Source organism: Monodelphis domestica, chromosome 6, assembly GCF_027887165.1.
Source record: "Monodelphis domestica isolate mMonDom1 chromosome 6, mMonDom1.pri, whole genome shotgun sequence".
Lineage (NCBI taxonomy): Eukaryota > Metazoa > Chordata > Mammalia > Didelphimorphia > Didelphidae > Monodelphis > Monodelphis domestica.
In genome coordinates this window covers 251,608,259-251,627,834 of record NC_077232.1, presented here as the reverse complement: position 1 = coordinate 251,627,834, position 19,576 = coordinate 251,608,259, and the positions used below count along the sequence as shown (strand labels likewise).

General features: G+C 41.7%; 1 protein-coding gene across 2 annotated transcripts in view; it reads right to left on the bottom strand.

The window, feature by feature from the left end:
- The window catches only part of ETNPPL (ethanolamine-phosphate phospho-lyase), a 28,874-nt gene extending 11,179 nt beyond the window's left edge, over positions 1–17,695 (bottom strand). Inside the window, exons 1-7 of one of the 2 annotated variants that reach the window (XM_007495817.3) lie at positions 17,393–17,695; positions 10,547–10,665; positions 10,154–10,313; positions 8,961–9,035; positions 5,673–5,763; positions 4,393–4,509; positions 1,223–1,305 (exon numbers count right to left, since the gene is read on the bottom strand). In XM_007495817.3, coding sequence (XP_007495879.2) covers positions 1,223–1,305; positions 4,393–4,509; positions 5,673–5,763; positions 8,961–9,035; positions 10,154–10,313; positions 10,547–10,665; positions 17,393–17,448 — 701 coding nt within the window. In that variant the 5' untranslated portion in view covers positions 17,449–17,695. The remainder of the gene's footprint in view (positions 1–1,222; positions 1,306–4,392; positions 4,510–5,672; positions 5,764–8,960; positions 9,036–10,153; positions 10,314–10,546; positions 10,666–17,392) is intronic. The other variant, XM_007495818.2, reaches the window with a different exon arrangement.
- Positions 17,696–19,576: the final 1,881 nt, after the last annotated feature.

Here is a 19,576-nt window from a genome sequence, read left to right as displayed (position 1 = left end):
ATTGTTCAAAACCTATTTTCATATTATTATTATTTGAAATAGAATGATCTTTTCATTACTGCTCTTCTGCCTTAGAATCAATACACACAGCATTGATTCTAAGGTGGAATTCCTATGTGTAATTGAAAGGAAAAAGAAAAGAAAGTTTTTTAAAAAGGGGATATAGTTTTTCCAGTCACTGTGTAAGACAATTACTTAATTTACATATTAAAATGTGGTGATACATCTCAGTGTAAGCTTGCTAAATGAATTGCCATTTGACTTGTACAGGATGAAATAACCTATTACAATTTTGTTTTTAGGTCATTTTCAATCAAGTCTGACTTTTGGGGACCTAAACCTTCCCCTTTCAGAACTAGATAAATCGAAACAAAAAATAAATAAGAAAGAAGTAAGGGAAGTGAATGAAATGTTAGAAAAATTAGAGTTAATAGATAGATACCTGGAGAAAACTAAACAGGGATAAAAAGGAATATACCTCCTTTTCAGCAGCGTATGGTACATATACAAAGATCAACCATATTGCATAAAAACATTGCAAACTAATCCAGAAAAGCAGAAATAGCAAATGCAACTTTTTCAGATCATAATGAGATAAAAACTATAATTAATAAGAGTTCATGGAGAGGCAAATTTAAAATTAATTGGAAACTAAATAATCTAATTCATCAAAACAGATGGGTCAAAAAGCAAATCACAGAAATAATTACTGATTTCATTAAAGAGAATGACAATGAGGAAACAACATATCAAAATCTATGGGATTCAGCCAAAGCAGTACTCAGGGGAAATTTTATATCCCTAAGTGCCTATATGAACAAACTAGAGAGAGAGATGGGATCAATGAATTGGGCTTGCAACTTAGAAATTATAGAAAAAGAACAAATTAAAAACAGATAAAAACTAAATTGGAGATCCTAAAAGTCTGACTTTTGGTGATCCCTTTAAGGGTTTTCTTGGCAAAGTTACTGGAGTGTTTTGCCATTTCCTTCTCCAGATCATTTTATAGATAAAGAAACTGAGGCAAATAGGATTAAGTGACTTGCTCCAGGTTGACATAGCTCGTAAGTTTCTAAAGCTGGATTTGAACTCATAAAGATAAGTCTTCCTGTCTTGCGACTGGTGCTCTATGTTCTATGGCACCACCTTAATTAGATGGACAAGAGCCATCTCCAGTCAGTATCTGTCCCAATGTTTAGTGTGCCCCATGTCCAGTACATACTCTGCCACTTTCTGGAAGTAGCCTGCTGGTGGAATGACTTGACCTCCACAGCTCTGCATGGACTCAGCAATAAAGGCAGCAATCTACATGAAAGGAGATGAAGGCAGAGTCTGTTAAGCTGGTTGTCTCCCCTTGGCAGACCCAGTGGTCTACAGTGGGCTTCCTTACAGATCATTTATCCAGAATGTGCTAAGAAAAGAAAAGAGCATGGCAGATGGGGGAAAAGAAGTCATTCAGTGATTTCAGTAGGGGTTTGCCAAGAAAAAGGTGGGAGGCATTGGCCACCAGATCAATCTGCAGCATAGTTCAGTGCCAAGGTGTCACATCATCAACCATTGGAGGGAGCATTTCATAGCTACAAATTTAATTTTTGCTCTGATGCATCATTACAGTGCTCTGAATCTGAACAGATGCTTTAAAAATCTGTAGCACTGGGGGCAGCTCAGTGGATTAAGAGCCAGGCCAAGAGATGGGAGGTACTGGGTTCAAATCTGGCCTCAGATACTTCCTAGCTATGTGACCCTGGATAAGTCACTTAACCCCCATTGCCTAGCCTTTCCCACTCTTCTGCCTTGGAACCAATACCTAGTATTGATTCCAAGATGGTAGGTAATGGTTACATATATATATATATATATATGTATATATATATGTCACTAATATATATAATATATGTATATATATATGTCACTAATAATGTCAATCCATGAAATCAAGAGAAACTTGGATGGGCTTCTCTCTACAGTTAGGGTGAAGATGGCAAAGGCCTGGGCTTACAATTTCATTGGTACAAAAAAATTCCTGGAGAGGAAATAATCAATGAAATCTTTTCAGCAATTTATAATCTAAAGAGTTGCCTTAGAACAGTTAGGTGGCTTAGTGGTTTGAGAGCCAAGCCTGGAGTCAAGAGGACCTGGGTTCAAATCTGACCTCAGACACTTCCTAGCTATATGACCCTGGGGAAGTTATTTAACCCACATTGCCTCTTCAGCCTTAGAACCAAAACAGTGTATTGATCTTAAGATGGAAGGTAAAGGTGATAAAAAAAAATTATACTAGGGGCAGTTAGGTGGCTCAGTGTATTAAGAGCAAGTCTAGAATTGGGAGGGACCTGGGTTCAAACTTGACCTTATATGTTTTCTAGCTGTAGGATCCCAGTCAAGTCACTTAACCTCAATTACCTAACTAGCCCTTGCCATTCTTCTGTCTTAGAATTAATACAGAAGATAAGCTTAGAACATTCAGAGATGAAGTGACTTAGTTGCCCAGGGTCATGTAGCCAGTAAGTGTCAGAGAACAGACTTGAAGCCCTACCTTCTCCAGGCCAAGACCAGATTTCTATTCAGTAGGCCCCACTGCCTCTCTAGTGTCAATAATTATGGCTGACTATATTTATGGAGCACCTTAAGGTTTGCAAAGTACTTCAGAGGATTATCTCATTTAATCCTTAAAATAACCCCAAAGAAGTAGGTATTATTATATTCTATTACATTCTAATCTATATTATTTTATAATATATTATTATATTACATATATAATACAACATATTCTCTCTCTCTCTATATATATACACTATCATCCCCATTTCATAGATGAGGAAATTTGAGTTTGGAAAAGTTAAATGACTTTCTTGGAGAGAGTCAGTATCTGGGTGGGATTTGAACTCAAGCCTGCCTAGCTTCAGGTCCAGTACTTAGAGCTATAATAGCACATAGTTTATGGCTTTCTAGCATGGAGAACCCTCACATTAGCTCAAGGGTGTTCACATGGCATGCTGTCCATGAGAGGGTTTCCAGTGGCCAAAGATTAAAACAAGAAAATGGTTCTCTTGGAATAAAGGACAAAGTCTGTAAATCTCACATTCTTGAAACCTTCATCTTATGTCTGACTTCCTCTGCGAGCAGGGCATTCTTTGGGTAGGGTATCAACCACCTCTCCCATAAGGGGTAGTGCCAATCTTATTTTATTGAGCACCTCCCACACATCTTAGGCAACCCTCCCTTGGTGCCAGCATTTGCCCTGAAATGGAGAGTGTCGCCTTCCTGGAAACACTGCTGCTGAGGAATGTCTGCATCAAGAAGCAGATGTTACGGTGGAGGGGCCCATTATTGTCAAAAAGCAAGAAGCTCCCAAGAGCACGGGGGACTTGCTCCTCTCGTGTAATGTGTGTGTGTGTGTTTTTTTTTCCTGCTGCTGGTATACAGTGCCAAGACCCACAAGAAAACATGTAGAAGGAGGGCAGGGAGAAAGAGGAGGAGGAAGATGCGAAGACTCCTTGTTAGTAATGGATATAATTTTTAATAAACTCTTATCCTCCATCATAGAATCAATACTGTATTGGTTCAAAGGAAGAATGGTAAAGGTTAGACAATGGGGGTTAGATCACTTGCCTAGAATCACACAACTAGGAAGTGTATGATGCCAGATTTGAAGACCTCATTCTAAGTCTGGCTCTCAATACACTGATCCACCTAGCTGCCCCACTATGATCCATCATAGGATCAATACTATGGATTGGTTCTGAGGTAGAAGAGTGGTAAGGGTTAGGCAGTGGAGGTTAAAAGCATAGCTGGGAAGTGTCTGAGGCCAGATTTGAACCTAGGACCTCCCGTCTCTAGGTCTGGCTCTCAATCCTCTGAGATGCCCAGCTTCCCACTCTCTTAAGGTTTTTGTCTGAAACCCAGTGTGGCTATGGAACCAGGTCACTATGGTCCCTCCTCAAGCCAGCACCAGTCCTTGGTGCCATCTCCTACTGGAGCGGATACTTTTTCTCCCAGGATCCTGAGCAACCTGACTCTTGTTCCTTTCAGTAGACTAGAAATAGGCCACTGAGAAGCGCTATGGAGGGCCATTTGCTCGGCCCTTTGGCCACCAGTACATGACCTCACAGGCAGTGAAAGAGGGAGGAAGCAGTGGATTTGGCAAGGAGTTCCAACATCAGTGAAATCCCAGGTCCAGTCCCCCTTTCTTGCAGTCAAACAGCAATGCCTTCTCTCTTTTTTTATAGTTTGTGCCATGAAAATATAAAAAATGCCTCTCTTAGAAGAACCAAATGAAAACTTGGATCCGTAAAATTTGTTAGAGATTCTATTTTGTTCCCTAGCTCCAAGTCTCTTGTCAAACCAATTGATGAAAGACGCGAAATCATGTGAATAATGGCTAATACAAACCTTCCTCCCACCTTTGTGGGCTTCTTCAATAATTTTCTTCACCTCATCTGCATAAGCACTAGCTGGGTCTGGATGGTCCTCCCTATATTTTCCTCGGTAGATATCTGGAGTTGGTGCCTGAAAGAATCAAAAGATCAGTTTTCTATGCTGAAAATCCCCCATTCTCTTTCACCTTTGTATAGAATCATAGATCTAGAACCATAAGGGCCATTTAGCCCAACCCAATGGGTTGTAGATGAGAGGAACCAAGAACTCAGAGCTGGAAGAGACCTGAGAGGCTGCCTAGTTCAAGCCCTTGATTCATACATGAAGAACCTGAAGCCCCAGGGACTTTAAGTGAATAGGTAGACTCACCCAGGTAGAGAGTTAGAGAGTATCCGACACAAGATTTGAACTCATCTCCTCTGACTACATTGTCCATTCTACTCTAACATACTGTCCCCCACCGTGGAAGAGGGGAAGGGAGAGAAGAGTTCATGCTCATTTTAGCTAACTGACAGATGCTTTGACTACCAAGCATTACTTCCAAAGCTTAAAATTATGGAAAAAGAAAGACACAATTGTCCTTTTGAGAACAGAGGAAGAAAACAATCCTTAGTTGTTGTTTTTTTTTTAATCCTGACCTGCCATCTTAGATTCCAAGGCAGAAGAGGAGTAAGGGCTAGGCAATAGGGGTTAAATGACTTACCCAAGGTCACACAGCTAGGAAGTAACTCAGGACTTAACTCAGGTCAGTAACTCTGGACCTAGCTCTCTATCCACTGAGCCACCTAACTGCCCCCATCCTTAGATATGTTTTTTAAAAGAATACTGACTATTAGAGGATGACAGTTTTTTTTTTAATTGACTATATCATTTTGTGTTAAGTTGTGATAATATAACTTAAGTATAAGGACAATTAACAGGAAGTCATGCATTCTGGGAAAGATAAGAGCCAATGAGATTCAAGGATGCATTAATAGTAGCCACACCTTAAAGGGCAGCTGGGTGACTCAGTAGACAGAGAGCCAGTCCTAGAGATGGGAGGTCCTGGCTTCAAATCTGGCCTCAGATACTTTCTAACTCTATGCCCCTGAGCAAGTCACTTAACCCCCATTGTCTAGCCCTTACTGCTCTTCTGCCTTAGAACCAATACTTAGTATTGATTACAAGACAGAAGGTAAGGGTGAAAAAAAGAAAAACAGTAGCCACCCCTCAAAATTAATCTAAGTGAAGGTAGCAGGTCAAAGTGCAATCCTATTTCCCAGGGTAGGGGAGATTAAAATATATATGTAACTTACTACATGCACAAATTCTTTCTTGACATCTTTTCCCTTTCGAAATTTATATGGACTGATTTCAATCAAGGAAGAAACATGGCCATGGTAAGCACTGAAAAGAAGAATAACAGATACAATTTTAAGGGAAGTTTTCTTCTAATACATTATAAATGAATATTATTCTGTAATCAAGAAGAAATTAAAGTAGTATCCAATTCTAGAAAGCATACCGAGCTTAAGGTGGTCAAGTTAGCAATTGTTTTCACCTAGTCTCTTTAGCTCTGATATTTATAAGTAAAAGGAAAATATTTGGATCCTTAAAAATGATTGCTTTCACTTTAGAAACAAATGTCTTTGCTGATGAAATATTAGGGTTGTTAAAATGGAATCATTCATTCTTTTTTATCTTCTTAGTCAACTCACTGCCCCTCTTTGAAGATATCTTACCTTGCCTTGTTGAGCCTTGAAATCATATGTGCAGAAATTTTAACATATATTATAAATATAATTTTAGATATAATTAAAATAAATCCATAATAAATAATATAGGTAGGTAGGTTTAGTCTCTTCCCTCCCCCATTGATATAATGATAGAAAGTAATTGGCAGGTAACAGTATTAATGTACTAAACTATATTACATATACATATATGTATATATATACATATATATAAACACACATAATCTGTCCCTTTATCCAGTGTGAAAAAGTTTCCCTGATATATTTAGAGGCAGTTGTTGGCATTGGCTGGTAAAACATTAGGGGTGCTCCTTTGGGAGGGGAACTTTAAAAAACTAAGTTTATCAGTCCTGGAAGGAATGGGGCAGGGAGGGGATGATGTGTCCTCTCCATCCTCCCCATTGGCAGTGGTGCCCTACACTGAAGCTACTTGCTCAGAAGGAGACCCCATACTTGCTTTAAAATCCTATTTAAAGAATTAAAATGTTAAACTTAGTCTGTAACTGCAAGCTCTTAAGGAAATGATTTTTTTATTAGAGGAAAAGTAGATAGATGAAACTGTCACACACACTCATATATTTGTATATATAATAGGTTTTATAGATACATACTATATGGATACAGATTGTTTATATATACAAATAAAGGATACAGTAAGCATTTTCAAAAGAATTAAGGTTCAACAGGATGATTATGGAAAGACCTTCATAAACTGATGCAGAGTGAAATGAGCAGAATGAGGAAAACACTGTACACAGTAACAGCAATATTGTGGAACGATCAACTGTGATAGACTTTGCTACTAACAGTAATACAATGATCCAGGACAATTCTGAGGACTTTTGACAAAGAATCCTCTCCATCTCCAGAGAGAGAAGTAAGAATACAGTTGAAAATATATTATTTTTCACTTGTTTATTTAGGTATATGTTCTGGGGTTTTGTTTTTATAAGATTATTCACTTATAAAAATGAATGACATGGAAATGTGTTTTGCATGATAATACACGTGTAACCCAGATTGAATTGTCTGCCTTCTCTGGGAGGAGAGAGGGAAGAAAGGTGGGAAGCAATTTGGATCACATGACTTCAGAAAAGTTATGTGGAAATTTGTTTAAAAAAAATAAATTAAGGTTCAGAGCTGGTCAAGAAACTAAATTTCTATGATCATGTCTTTCTAGTTCTAGCCAAGGAAGAAAAAGATGCATGAATGCTAAGAAAATGGAGAGTTAGAAGCAGTCAGGTCTTTTCTCATTAGTGTTAAGTTCAAAGCCAAGAGGGAAGATGATCCAAGGCTTTTGATGCCAAACTAGTTTCACTATACAGATGTATAGAGAAGTGTTTGAAAATTCTTCATTTCAAAAGTGAGCAAGCAAGGTGAAATCTTTTTAAACCGAAGGGGAAAATCTGAATTAGAAGAGTCAGGGTTTGGAGATAGTTAAGAATGATAATTATTGATATTGATATTGAATTAATGATAAAGGTATTGAAATGTATTTTGATATTTTTCTCTAATTATTGGACCATGTTGTTATCTACTTTTAAAAATATACTACTGCACTGGCTATATTTCTCTTTTCCCCAGATCTTACTTGTGAATATAAATGTACTCTTGGCATCGGGTCAAGAATCTGTGATTTGAGATGAGACAAGAGCTCTGTGGAATTTCAATATACTAAGTCTAAAAGTATCGTGCTTCCTTATCAATAATTTGGACTAGTTTGGCTGATGCATGTGGGTGACTATCCCAGCCACCTCTCCTCAATAATCACCCAGGAGATGAGACACACTTATAAAGTTATCACTTAGATTTTAACACTCAATGAGCATGCTTAAATTATAAAGAATGGGGATAGTGAATAAATCACTAGAAAGCAGTTGTCCATTGAGTCCTCTGATTGGCTTTTGTTGACGAGGGCAAGCTTCTACATCAGATGGAAAAGTCAAAATATTATTGTGGATCTACTGTGCAAGAGAATTTTTATTTTATAGGATAGAGTATTTACTCAGTATGTGAACTGTGCCTTCTAAGAATGCTGCCCTTTGTTTGGGATGGATGGAAGATAAGGGAATAACAAAAGTGACAAAAACTGGGATCAGCAAGAATGAACTCAAATAGAATGTTTATATTTGCATGAGAAAAATGCAAAAAGAAAAGAACAAAGAATGTTTATCTTATAATTTTGTGTATTCCTTTTTCAGTTCATTACAAAGACATACACTCTTATGAATTTTTTTCTTTAAAAATTTTGCTTGAAGTGGCCTATATGTTAGCTTACGATTTAAATGCAGTTATAGATTTCATTTCATTTTTAAACCCTTATCTTCCATCTTAGAATCAATATTTCTTCCAGGGAAAAAGAGTAGTAAAGAATAGGCAATGGAGGTTAATGACCTGCCCAATGTCACACGGCTAGGTTGTGTCTGAGACCAAATTTGAACCCAAGACCTGGTTCTCAGCCCACTGAGCCAACTTGCTGCCCCTCAAAGTTGTATATTTTAAACTAATGTTTGAATGGGAAAACAATGCTCACCACCCCCTGCTCCCTGAGTTACCTATGGCAATGAAAGCGCCAGTTCCTTGGTTCAGGAACTTGCTATATTCCTTGGGTCAGCTTATCCTTCTCTCAACCAAATTAAAACAGCTTCTATGCTGCTGGTCTTGCAAATCCACAATTAATAAGAGAGAGACAACACTAACCCCTACATCTCCCTGCCACTTACTTACCTGAGATGTCAATAATGAGACCTAATAAGGTGAATGGGTAATTCTGCCTTCTACTCCTACTCAGACGGGCGCGTTAAAACCAGCCCAATTCATTCACTCGTAATTATTTCACGGCAGACTTACTGGTCAAGTGTGATCACATCTTGGTGATCCCTGTACTGTCGGGCCAGGCGTAAGGCAAGATCATTGGCTTCAGATCTAGAAAGAAATGCATCAGGGTTACACAGGCGATACATTCATTCTCATAACTGTTTACTAAGGTAAAGAAAAAGTTAATTAAAAAATAAAGTAAGATGCTAGATACAAATGTCTTTCTGGTGACTTGGTAACAGCAACAATGACTTGCTGCTTAACATGGATGGATATTCAATAAAAGTGAAAGATATATTGATGAGAATTTCTGTTATATCTCTGATCATTCCCTACACCGCCAAAATGCAGCTGATTTTGCTGATCAGACTTTGACTGGTTATATTTAGCAACATGAACACCATTCATTGATATCTTTGACATGGCTAATAAGTATAGTGCCCAAACCAGACCCAGAGATGGGAAGTGCTAAGTTCAATGTAACCTCAGACACTTCCAAGCGGTGTGACCCTGGACAAGTCACTTGACCCCCATTGTCCAGCCCTTACCACTCTTCTGCCTTGGAACCAATACTTAGGATGGACTCTAAGATGGAAAGTAAGGGTTTAAAAAAGTAATAGGTAACCCCTTAGCAGAATGTAAACTCCTCAAGGATAGGAGTTCTAGTATGCTGAGTACCTAGCACATTTGACTCATACTAAGATCTTGATAAATGTGTGTTGAATTGAATTGAGCGGCTTTGCCTAATTCTAATCAGCAAGTTAGTAGCCTTGGCTGTTCTTAAAATATTTGGGGGGGGGGGCAGTTGGGTAGCTGGTAGTGAGGTAGGTAGTGAGTTGAGAGCCAACCCCAAAGATGGGAGGTTGTCGGTTCAAATCTGGCCTCAGACACTTCCCAGCTGTGTGACCTTGGGCAAGTCACTTGACCCCCATTGCCTAGCCCTTACCGCTCTTCTGCCTTGGAACCAATACACAGTATTGACTCCAAGACGGAAGGTAAGGGTTTAAGGAAAAAAAAAAGAATATTTGAGGGTCTTCTCAAGTGTTCCATGTTCTCCAGGAAATAATCTTTGGTCACCTGCTGTAGAAGCAGGGCTGCATGGACCTGAAAACCCATTTGGTGATACATTTATGAAAGAAACAAATGGATGGGGCGGGCAGGGGGAGAGAAGACACAAGGCTGAAAAGAATTTTGAAAAACAACCACAAACAAACCCTGAAACATACCCAGAGTTAGCAAAATAGCAAACAGAGAGTTTCTCTGGCAGCGTTTCGGAAAGGCGCTTGGCATATTCCACAATGCTGTCGTGGAGGAAACGAGAATTTGTATTTAGCAGCTCCATCTGTTTTACAGCAGCCTTGATCACTTCTGGGTGACTGTGCCCCACTGAAATGTAGGAAACAAAAGGCCCAGGAAACTCATTACAATTCCGATGCCTGGGAAATGAAGGGAAGAACCCAGCATCCACAGAAGAAATGTGCTTGTTTTCACTCTCCACCCCCAGGCCAATTTTTCCCTGGCCAGTGTCACTGGCTGGCCTTCAGACCCTGCAGGAACCACTGACAGCTGCTGGAACACAGAGTAACTCCCATAAAAGTGCCCTGGCCCTCCACACTCACCATGTGCGACGTTATTGATGCAGTCCAGGTACTGTCCCCCATTTTCATCAAACATGTATTGCCCCCTGGCCCGCACTATCTTGAGGGGGTCCTTGTTGAAGAAAACTTTACAGGATGGCCTAGAAATTGTAACAGGAAAGCACTCTTGGTCTGGTAGCCATTCCTCAGAATCACAGAGACAGAGAATCTCAAAATTGGAAGGAAAGTACTTCAGAGGACCCAGAGCCAAAGTGACCTTCAAGTGTCCTTCAAGGAGCTATGCCAAAACCTCAAGGAAGAGTACTAAAAGAAAATTTATAAGTACATACACATACATTCCATAGAATCAGACTTAAAAGGGACCTCGGAGACCATCAAATTCAAATTTTATAGATGGGGAAACTGAGGCACAATTCTGTAAGATCACAAATTTGGAGTAGGAAGGGATCCTAGAGGCCAATAAATCCACTTACATCATTTTGCAGATCAGCAAACTAAGTTCCACGGAGTTAGGTGAATTACCCATGGTCCTATAGGCAATGACCATCAGTTATAAGATAGGAATGGAAGACTTCTTGACTCTTGGTTCAACATTCTATCCACTAAGGCAAGCTGCGTGGTCATTGATGTTTATATGGTGTTGGTACTCTTTTTTCCCATCTAGCATCTATTTCCAAATACCAAGTGCCTTTTCCCCCCTATCCTTGGATGGCTCTTTTGTAGAGGCAGTAAGGTACCTTGAGGTCAGAGGTTCCAATCCTAGCTCTACTGTTTACTAGTTATATCACCTTGGACAAATGACATAAAGTATGAGTTTCCTTATCTATGAGATGAAAAGGTGTGACTTGGTATCCTCTGAGTTCATAGAACTTAGAAAGTCACATGGAAAGAGATGCTGGGCATCAGAAATAAGAAGGATCTTGTGAAATCTTCTAGCCTAGGGGGCAACTAGGTGACTCAGTGAACCAGGCAGGGTCCCAATTCAGCTTCAGACACTTCCTAGCTGTGTGACCCTGGGCAAGTCACTTAACCCCCATTGGCTAGCCATTCCTGCTCTTCAGCCTTGGAACGGATACACGATATTCATTCTAAAATGGAAGATAAGGGTTTAAAAAAAAAGGAAATCATCTAGTCTATGTATCTCCATGTGTTTACATGAATCTCCAGAGGCTGAAAGAGGTCCCCACCTCAAGTTCTAAATCCGTGATTCTCTGACCCCATAATGCCAGTCAACTCTTGTTCTGATAGGTTTCCAATAATATATTGACAAAATGTTTGGCCCATTTGGAGAAAAAAGCTATTCGAAAATATAACTAGCAAAGAAACGATATCTTTTTTAAAAACCATCACTTATGTTACAGCCTGAAGGCAAAGCTAACTGAGTTAGTTAGTCCCTGTAGACATAGTAAGTCCCTGTCGTCATCTCCACATATGCCTTATCTAAAGGATCTCCTGAAATTATTGAAGAATGCTCAATTCTTTTGATGTCCACTGTTCTCTGCCTTAATCTCTTCCTGTGAGCATAGAAAAAATCATTCCTGCTCATATAGTTAGTTAGTTAGTTAGTAGTAGTCTTTCGGTGACCGAGAATGACGATTGTCTTTGTGCATTATCATCTATTGATGTGCCCTCATGTGGCTTTGGAGTCCAAAGGCTGAGGTACACAGTTTGTGGCACATGGGGCCTGGGATTCCAGTTGTTACGGGAGGTGCGGCTGTGGCCTGGTGTCGGGGTTCACGTGCAGCGGCAAGACGTCGACGTCGCTCATCGTCAAAGGTGGTGGCGGCATGGTGAATGTGGGTTCACCAGCTGCTTCTGTCAGAGGCAGCCAGTTCTAGTTGCTTTGGTGTAATGCCAGCCCACTTCAAGTTTGGGAGCTCCTGGAGGGCTGGGATTGGTTTGTTTTTTGTTTAATAGGCAATGGAGGTTAAATGACTTGCCCAGGGTCACACAGCTGGGAAGTGTCTGAGGCCAGATTTGAACCCATCTCTAGACCTGGCTCTCAATCCTCGGAGCTACCCAGCTGCCTCCCAGAGATTGTCCTCAGTGAGAGGGGAAGGGGAGTGGCTCGAGTGCTCTGCTCCCCTCTAGCTCTGCCTCCTGTGAGCTGCCCACTTTACCCACTGTGAGCTCCCATTGGGTTGCTGGTCAGGGGGATGGGTGAAGTGAGGAATGTCCTCAAGCAGGATGGAGAAGGAGAAGGGAGCAGCTTTGCCTGAGACCCTCTGCCTTTCTAGTAATGAACTCTGGGAGGGGTGGAAAGGGTAGCCCCATGCCCACAAAGAGTGCTCAGCATGCCATCTTTGCCACCCAAGCCATAGGTTTGCCATTACTGGCCTAGTACTATCCCTGGCATGTTGGAGGTAATAAATGCTTGTTGACTGGTTAAATGGCGTGCTTAGGGTCACACAATAAGTATGTATCAGAGACCAAACTTGAATGAATTCCTTCCCAACTTCAAGATCTGCTCATAATCCACCATTGCCACAATGAATGGTTATAAAATGAACTTCTAATCGATTACAAACTGTTCTTCTTCATGTGACCAGAAGGTAAATTTTCCTTAAAACATTTCTATAAGGTACATAAACTAGAGGGGGCTATACATCTGTTGGTGCTAAACATAACCAGAGCAAATGTGAAATCTGTTAAGGATAGGGAGTGGACCTTTGGTTACATTGGTCCAGAGAACTCCCAGCTGTGGGAACTTTATCACTGAAATTCATTTCTTCCTTCTTCAGTTCATTTTACAGATGACAAAACTGAGGCAAACAGGCTTAAGTGACTTGCCCAGGGTCATACAGTTAGTACATGAGGCTGAATTTGAACTCATGAAGATGAGTCTTCCTGATTCCAAGCCCAGTGCTCTGTCCACTGAGCTACCTAGATGCTATTATCAATGCAGTTCTGCACCTCAGCATCATGAAAAGTGTGTGGTCAAGTGATTAGTGCAGATTCTGCTAGCCAGGAGTGCCAGAGGCAGTACAATAGAACCCAGGAAGCTTTCTGGCCTTGAGAACAGCTCTCTACTACACCCTCCTGCTCCTCAATTATTTTCAATATAGTAAATGTCCAATACTGTATTTTTCTTTCTTAAAAAAGAAAGTATTTTTGGTTCTCAAACTCACTTAGCCCATCAGTTTTAATTCCAAGAAAGGAGCCTCAGAAAAAGGACCCCAAAGTCTATGACTGCTTACAAGGCCAGGAGCCCTCATTTAAGAAGCTCTAAAATCTTTCTCTGCCAAAACTGCCTTCCAATTTGGTGGCCTATAATGTAGTACACATCATCGGAACTGAGATCAAGGGCTGGAAGGACTTCACTTATTCAGTCAATAAACATTTATTAAGTTCCTACTATGTGCTGGACAGTAGCATTAGAGATACAAAAAGACAGACCTGGCCTTCAAGTAGCTCCCAATCTAATGAGGAAGAAAACAAACAAATACAGACTGTATACAGAATAAATAGGAAATACTTAACAGAGGGAAGGCACTAGAATTAAGAAGGGTTGGGAAGGGCTTCCTGTTATTAGGCTTTTTAGTTGGAACTTGAAGAAGAAAGCCAGGGAAACCAGTAGGCAGAGTTGAGGCCATCTAGTCCTACTCCACTTTACATATGAGGAAATGACTTGCACAAGGCCACACAGGTAGTCAAACTCAGGCAGCCTGATTCTATACCTGGTGTTCTTTCTAGCACACTACAAGTTGCTTATTCCCTCTTCTCTTTATCTGTCTATAGCTTGTTTGTACATAGTTGTTTCCATGTCCTTTCCTCATTAGCCTGTGAGCTTACTGAGAGCAGGGACTGTCTTTTGCCTTTGTATCCCTAGAACATATAAATGCCTGCCTCACTGTTTTTTTAAACCCTTATCTTAGTATTAATACTGTGTGTTGGTTCCAAGGCAGAAGAGTGGTAAGGGCTAGGCAGTGGGCGTTCATTAAGTGACACAGCCAGAAAGTGTCTGAGGTCAGATCTGAACCAGGGACCTTCCATCTCCAGGCTTGGCTCTCAATCCACTGAGTCCCCTCGCTGCCCCCTCTGAGTGACTTCTAATTTCTTCTCATATCATCCCAATCTGCCTAGAGATGTAAGATTACTCAGAAGCTGCTCAAGGACTGGCAGTGATTATACCTTTAATTATTGATACTATCATCATCATTAGTATCCACTGAAAGCAACAGAGCAACAGGAAGTGTTTGTTGCCCATATTTCCATTACATAGTAGCAGGCTTAGATGATTATTTAGCTGGAAATCGAGGGAAACAAATCTTAGTAGCCAACACAGTGCTTTTGATTTTCTTGAAGAGAGAGCTAGGGAGTGGGCAGGGAGCATTCAGGATCCTTCTACAGTCTGATCTATTTAAGAAGAGGGGAGAGTATATCTACCTGGCTGTCTACTTTACTTTTCTCTTTTCCTTCATTCGTTTCTCTCTCTGTCTCTGTCTCTCTTCCCCTCCTTCTCTGTCTGTCTCCCCTCCCCTCTCTCTGTCTCTGTCTCTCTGTGTCTCTCTCTCCCCCTCTCTCTGTCTCTGTCTGTCTCCCCTCCCCTCTGTCTCTGTCTCTGTCTCTCTGTGTCTCTCTCCCCCCCCCTGTCTCTATCTGTCTCCCCCTCCTCTGTCTGTCTCTGTCTCTCTCCTTCTGTCTGTCTCTTTCTCTCTTTCTTTTATCTGCAGGCCTGCCCATCTACCTACCTACTTTACCAACCTATCTATCTACTTTGTCTGTCTCTCTGTGTCCTCACCCCTCATATATATTATATATACACACCTACATGAACATTTCATATATATTCTAGGAATGATGCGTCCTAGGATGGAATGGAAGCAAATGAAACAGCAGGGAGGTTGCTAGCAAGATCTAGGGGTTTGTCAGATGAGCACAGACCCTGAGTTTTTCCATTGTGGTTAAATGAACTATTTATACTATAAAGCCTGTAGGAAGGTAGGGAAAGATTGCTGGATTTGGAGCAGTGTGGGTTTTGAGTCTTAAGTCTGCCTCTTAGAGGATCATTTTTGAGGGCCTCAGTTTCCTCACTTGTAAAATGGGAGATTTGACTAGATGATTTCTAAGGCCCAGTCAGTTTGAAATTCTATAGTCTTTTCCTCCTTAGAATCCTTGAGGGCAGAAACTGGTTCTTGTTTGGTCTTTATATCCTAGCCCCAACACATAGGTAGCACTCAATAAATGTTAGTTAAATCTCATTCATTGTCACCTAGGAACTGCGACTACAAAGTATTAGAAATTCATTGGTCCAATTTGTTTCCTTTTTGCTTCCAAAAATGAGAGGGGGTTTTTCCCTCAAAAAATAAACAAAAACAAAAACAAGACTGGTGCTTAGTTCTCAGAGGACAAAGCTGCTCTTTGGCCCTCATTGGCAACCACCCCTTTCCCTTTGGTAGCCTGAATATTTCTTTCTCTAAGAAGAAAATCTGAGAACACTCAGAGTTCTCTAAGATACCCCTCTATTAGCATGCTACTTGCCCTAGCCCCAGAGAGTGAACAGAATCACTTTACCCACCAGTGCCAATTGGACTTGAACAGTCCATAACAAGCATTTATTAAGCTCCCACCATGTGCTAAAAGCCTATTGCCCATACAGATAGATATATAAATATAAATACAGATATAAATATAAATATATACAGATATAACTAACAGATATAAATAACAGAAATGAAAACACAATCCCTGTCCTCAAGGAACTGACATTCCATGGGAAGACAGCAGGTGTGCCCAAGAATATACAATGCAAACTAATTCTGGACTGAGGGGATGGCTAGAACCCTGCTGCCCCTCCCCCTCCCTACCCCCCAGGACCTTTCTTGGATGGGTCAGTCAGCCCCATCCATTTTTTATTTTTTAAAAACTCTTACCTTCTGTCTTAGAACTGATATAGTATTAGGGCTAATAGGGGTTAAGTGACTTGCCCAGGGTCACACAGTTAGGAAGTGTCTGAGGCCAGACTTGAGTCCAGGACTTCCCATCTCTGGGCTTGGATCTCAGTCCACTGAGCCACTCAGCTGCCCCCCTCCCCCTCTGCCCCCATCCCTTTCCTATCATTCCATTTATTATTGCTTGTCCCAATAGGGTTTGGTAGGAAAGGACAGAGTGGTCACTCAACAAGCATTAATTAATCCCTCCTTTGTGCCAAGCACTGTGTAAAACGCTGTGGGGATGGAGGGGGACTCTGAGGGCCACACATAGCCGTCCCCAGGCTCGAGTGGAAAGTTTCCTGGAAGGGGGTGAGGGTGGGGGTGGTGCATTTCTCCGGGGCTCTGATGCACGGTTCCTGTAGCATACTGGCAGCTGCCCGACTGCCCTGGCTGCCGGCCTCAGTGGGAGCTGCACAGCCTCGGGCAGGGTTGCCTTGGGTGGCACCGGGGAGGGCTGGGAGGGGAAGACGAGGTGAGGCAGTCGGGGATGCCACCTCGCCACCTTTCTAGAGAGAAAGAGCTCACAGCCCTGCTTTCTGCGCAGTCCAGGGCACGGACAGACAGACACACACACACAGAGACACAGAGACGGAGACCCACAGAGAGACAATGCCATCCCCCACTCCCCATCCCCAATGTGGCTCCACCGGGCAGCTATTAGTATATGTACAGGTGTGCAGCGTGTAACAGGTGCCAGGCTGAGGAGAGCCAGGTGGCGGCACCAGCCGCTGCTTGGGACCCGGCGGCCAGATCGCTCTCCTTTTCTCTCCACCCACCCTGGGGTAGAGAGGCTGCAGGGGGCTTAGAGTACAGCACCAGCCCCCATTCTCCCGCAGTGCCCACCTGTGGCTTAGCAGCGGTCAGGTACCCGGTTCCCCATCCCTCTGTCCTCCGCCCCTCCCGCCCCCTAATAAATCTTTGCTCAGCTGCTCACCCGATGTACTTTTTCCTGAGCAGGACGGTCTCAGCTTTGCTATACAGCTCAGTCATGGTCCTGGGACGTCTGCAAATTGACCAAGTTGTCTCTCTCAAGGTCCTAGCACTGGCACCAGCGGGGGAGATCTGGCCACTTCCCAGTTCCAGCACTTTGCGCCAAACTCAGTTCCCCTTTGGTTTTTGTTGTTGTGCTATTGTTATTATTGTTCTTTAACTCTCCTAAGTGCCCTCTGTTATAAGTTAGCGAAGGCATCAGCTGGTTAGTGTCATCTTCCTTTTATGTCTTGCCCTGGCTTTGCCCTTTGCCAAACCCCTCCTCCTTCTCCTCCTCCTCCTCCCTGGGCCACCAATTGCTTGGCTAGTAACCTGGCTTGCCATTAACTAGCCATTCCCACCCTCATTCCCCAAGCCCCAGACTTTTGGGTTCTTGACTTCTGACTACTCCCTGCCTTTCCTTTTTCTTCTCTCTTTTATTCCTGTCCAGCTTTCCTTCTCCCTCTCCCCTCCCCCAACCAAATAATATGTCCAAGTCTCAGTTCCCTTATCTAAAAAGCAAAGAATAGTATCTGTGTGCCTACCTCACTGGAAGATCAATTGAGTTCACGTTTATACATACACTTCTAAATCTTAAAGCTACTCCATGAAGAATTTGCTCATATTAGTCTCATTATCATCAAATATCCGAGGATTCAGGATGCCATCTATGGGCAATGTATCATGGATTGTATTTATCTTTCTGATCTAATTTTACAGTTGGTGACCAAGCAGTCAATAACAAGTCGGGCTAAAGGACACCTGTGCTGCCTTATTATATGCTAAGATCTCTGACCATGGCTTGTGAAAGGAAATGACAATCTCCTTTTTAGTTTCCCTAGAAGTATTAAGGAAGGATCATTTTCTGGAAAGCCCTTTCTAGACTCCTTGGAAAAGGTCCCAAGAAAAGGTGATGATAGGTGGAGAACAAAAAGACTTTTAATAAGTGATTGGATTAACGGTAATAATTAGAAACTTCCATACTTCTTGCCTAGCTAAGAACATTATTAACCTTGCCTTTCCTCCCCACACCTCACCTGACTAGGCTTTTGAAACCCCCTAAGGGCTCTCTCCTTCAGTGCCTAGAATGGATTAGATTATCGTCCACCTTTTGGGAAGTGCCTCCTTCCCTTGCAAGTGAAAGTACTCAAACAAGATATCCTTAGGAATCTTGTTCAATAGCCCCCAAAATGTTACCTCTTGGAGTCAGGTGACTCATATTAGAGGGTATGGGGAACTTAGGGCAGTTTGGGCATCTCTCTCCAAACTAGAATGGCTTGGATTTTGATTGATGTTAAATAAAACTGCTTTAGGGAGACGTGCCTAAATGCACAGTATAATCTTAGTATTAATATTTTCTCTCTGGAAGTAACAATGCCAATATGGTGGGATTATACTTGCCTATGTTTATTGATCATCTCCTTCCTGGCTATACATCTGATTCTCCTGAGTTTGCCACCATGAATCTTCCTCTGAAGCATCCCTTTGCCATGCCAATTCCTGCTGCTTCTTTCCATTTGGATTGCTCCCTACCCGAGCTAGCCATTTCCCTCTTGCCTGAAAGAGGTTAAGGGATAACGATTGTTCTAATACTGGAATAATTAAAGACTATCTTATATGTACGTATGATGTAAAGAATTGCTCTAGTATTGTAGACATCTCCCTACATGTGGTATAAATGTCCCCAAGAATGGGGCATTGATAACATCTCTCTAATGGGTGCCTGAGGAAGTCATACAAAGTCCTCCTCTTTTACCTTTACTAAGTTGCCAAGGTTTCTGGCCTTCCCTTTTACCTAGACATTAGAACACCTCCCCCACCCCAATTTTATAGATGGGGAAACTAAGACTTTGAGGGTTTATATAATGTGGCTGTGTTCACTTGTCTGAGGCACTACTTGAGCTCAGATCTCCTGACAAATCAGCTGCTACCCATGACACCGTTAAAAAGGCATCTCGATTAAGGCTCTGGCCTTTGCTCTTCTCTCCACTTTCTCTTTGGGGTTCAGTGATCAGTTCCATGAAGATGATTTCCAATTTCTAGATATAGTCTTAATCTCTTTCCTAATTATTATTTCTCAAGAGAACTCTAACATCCAGCCCTAATCTCTTTTCTAAATCATTGCCAACTGCCCGCTGGACGTCTCCAC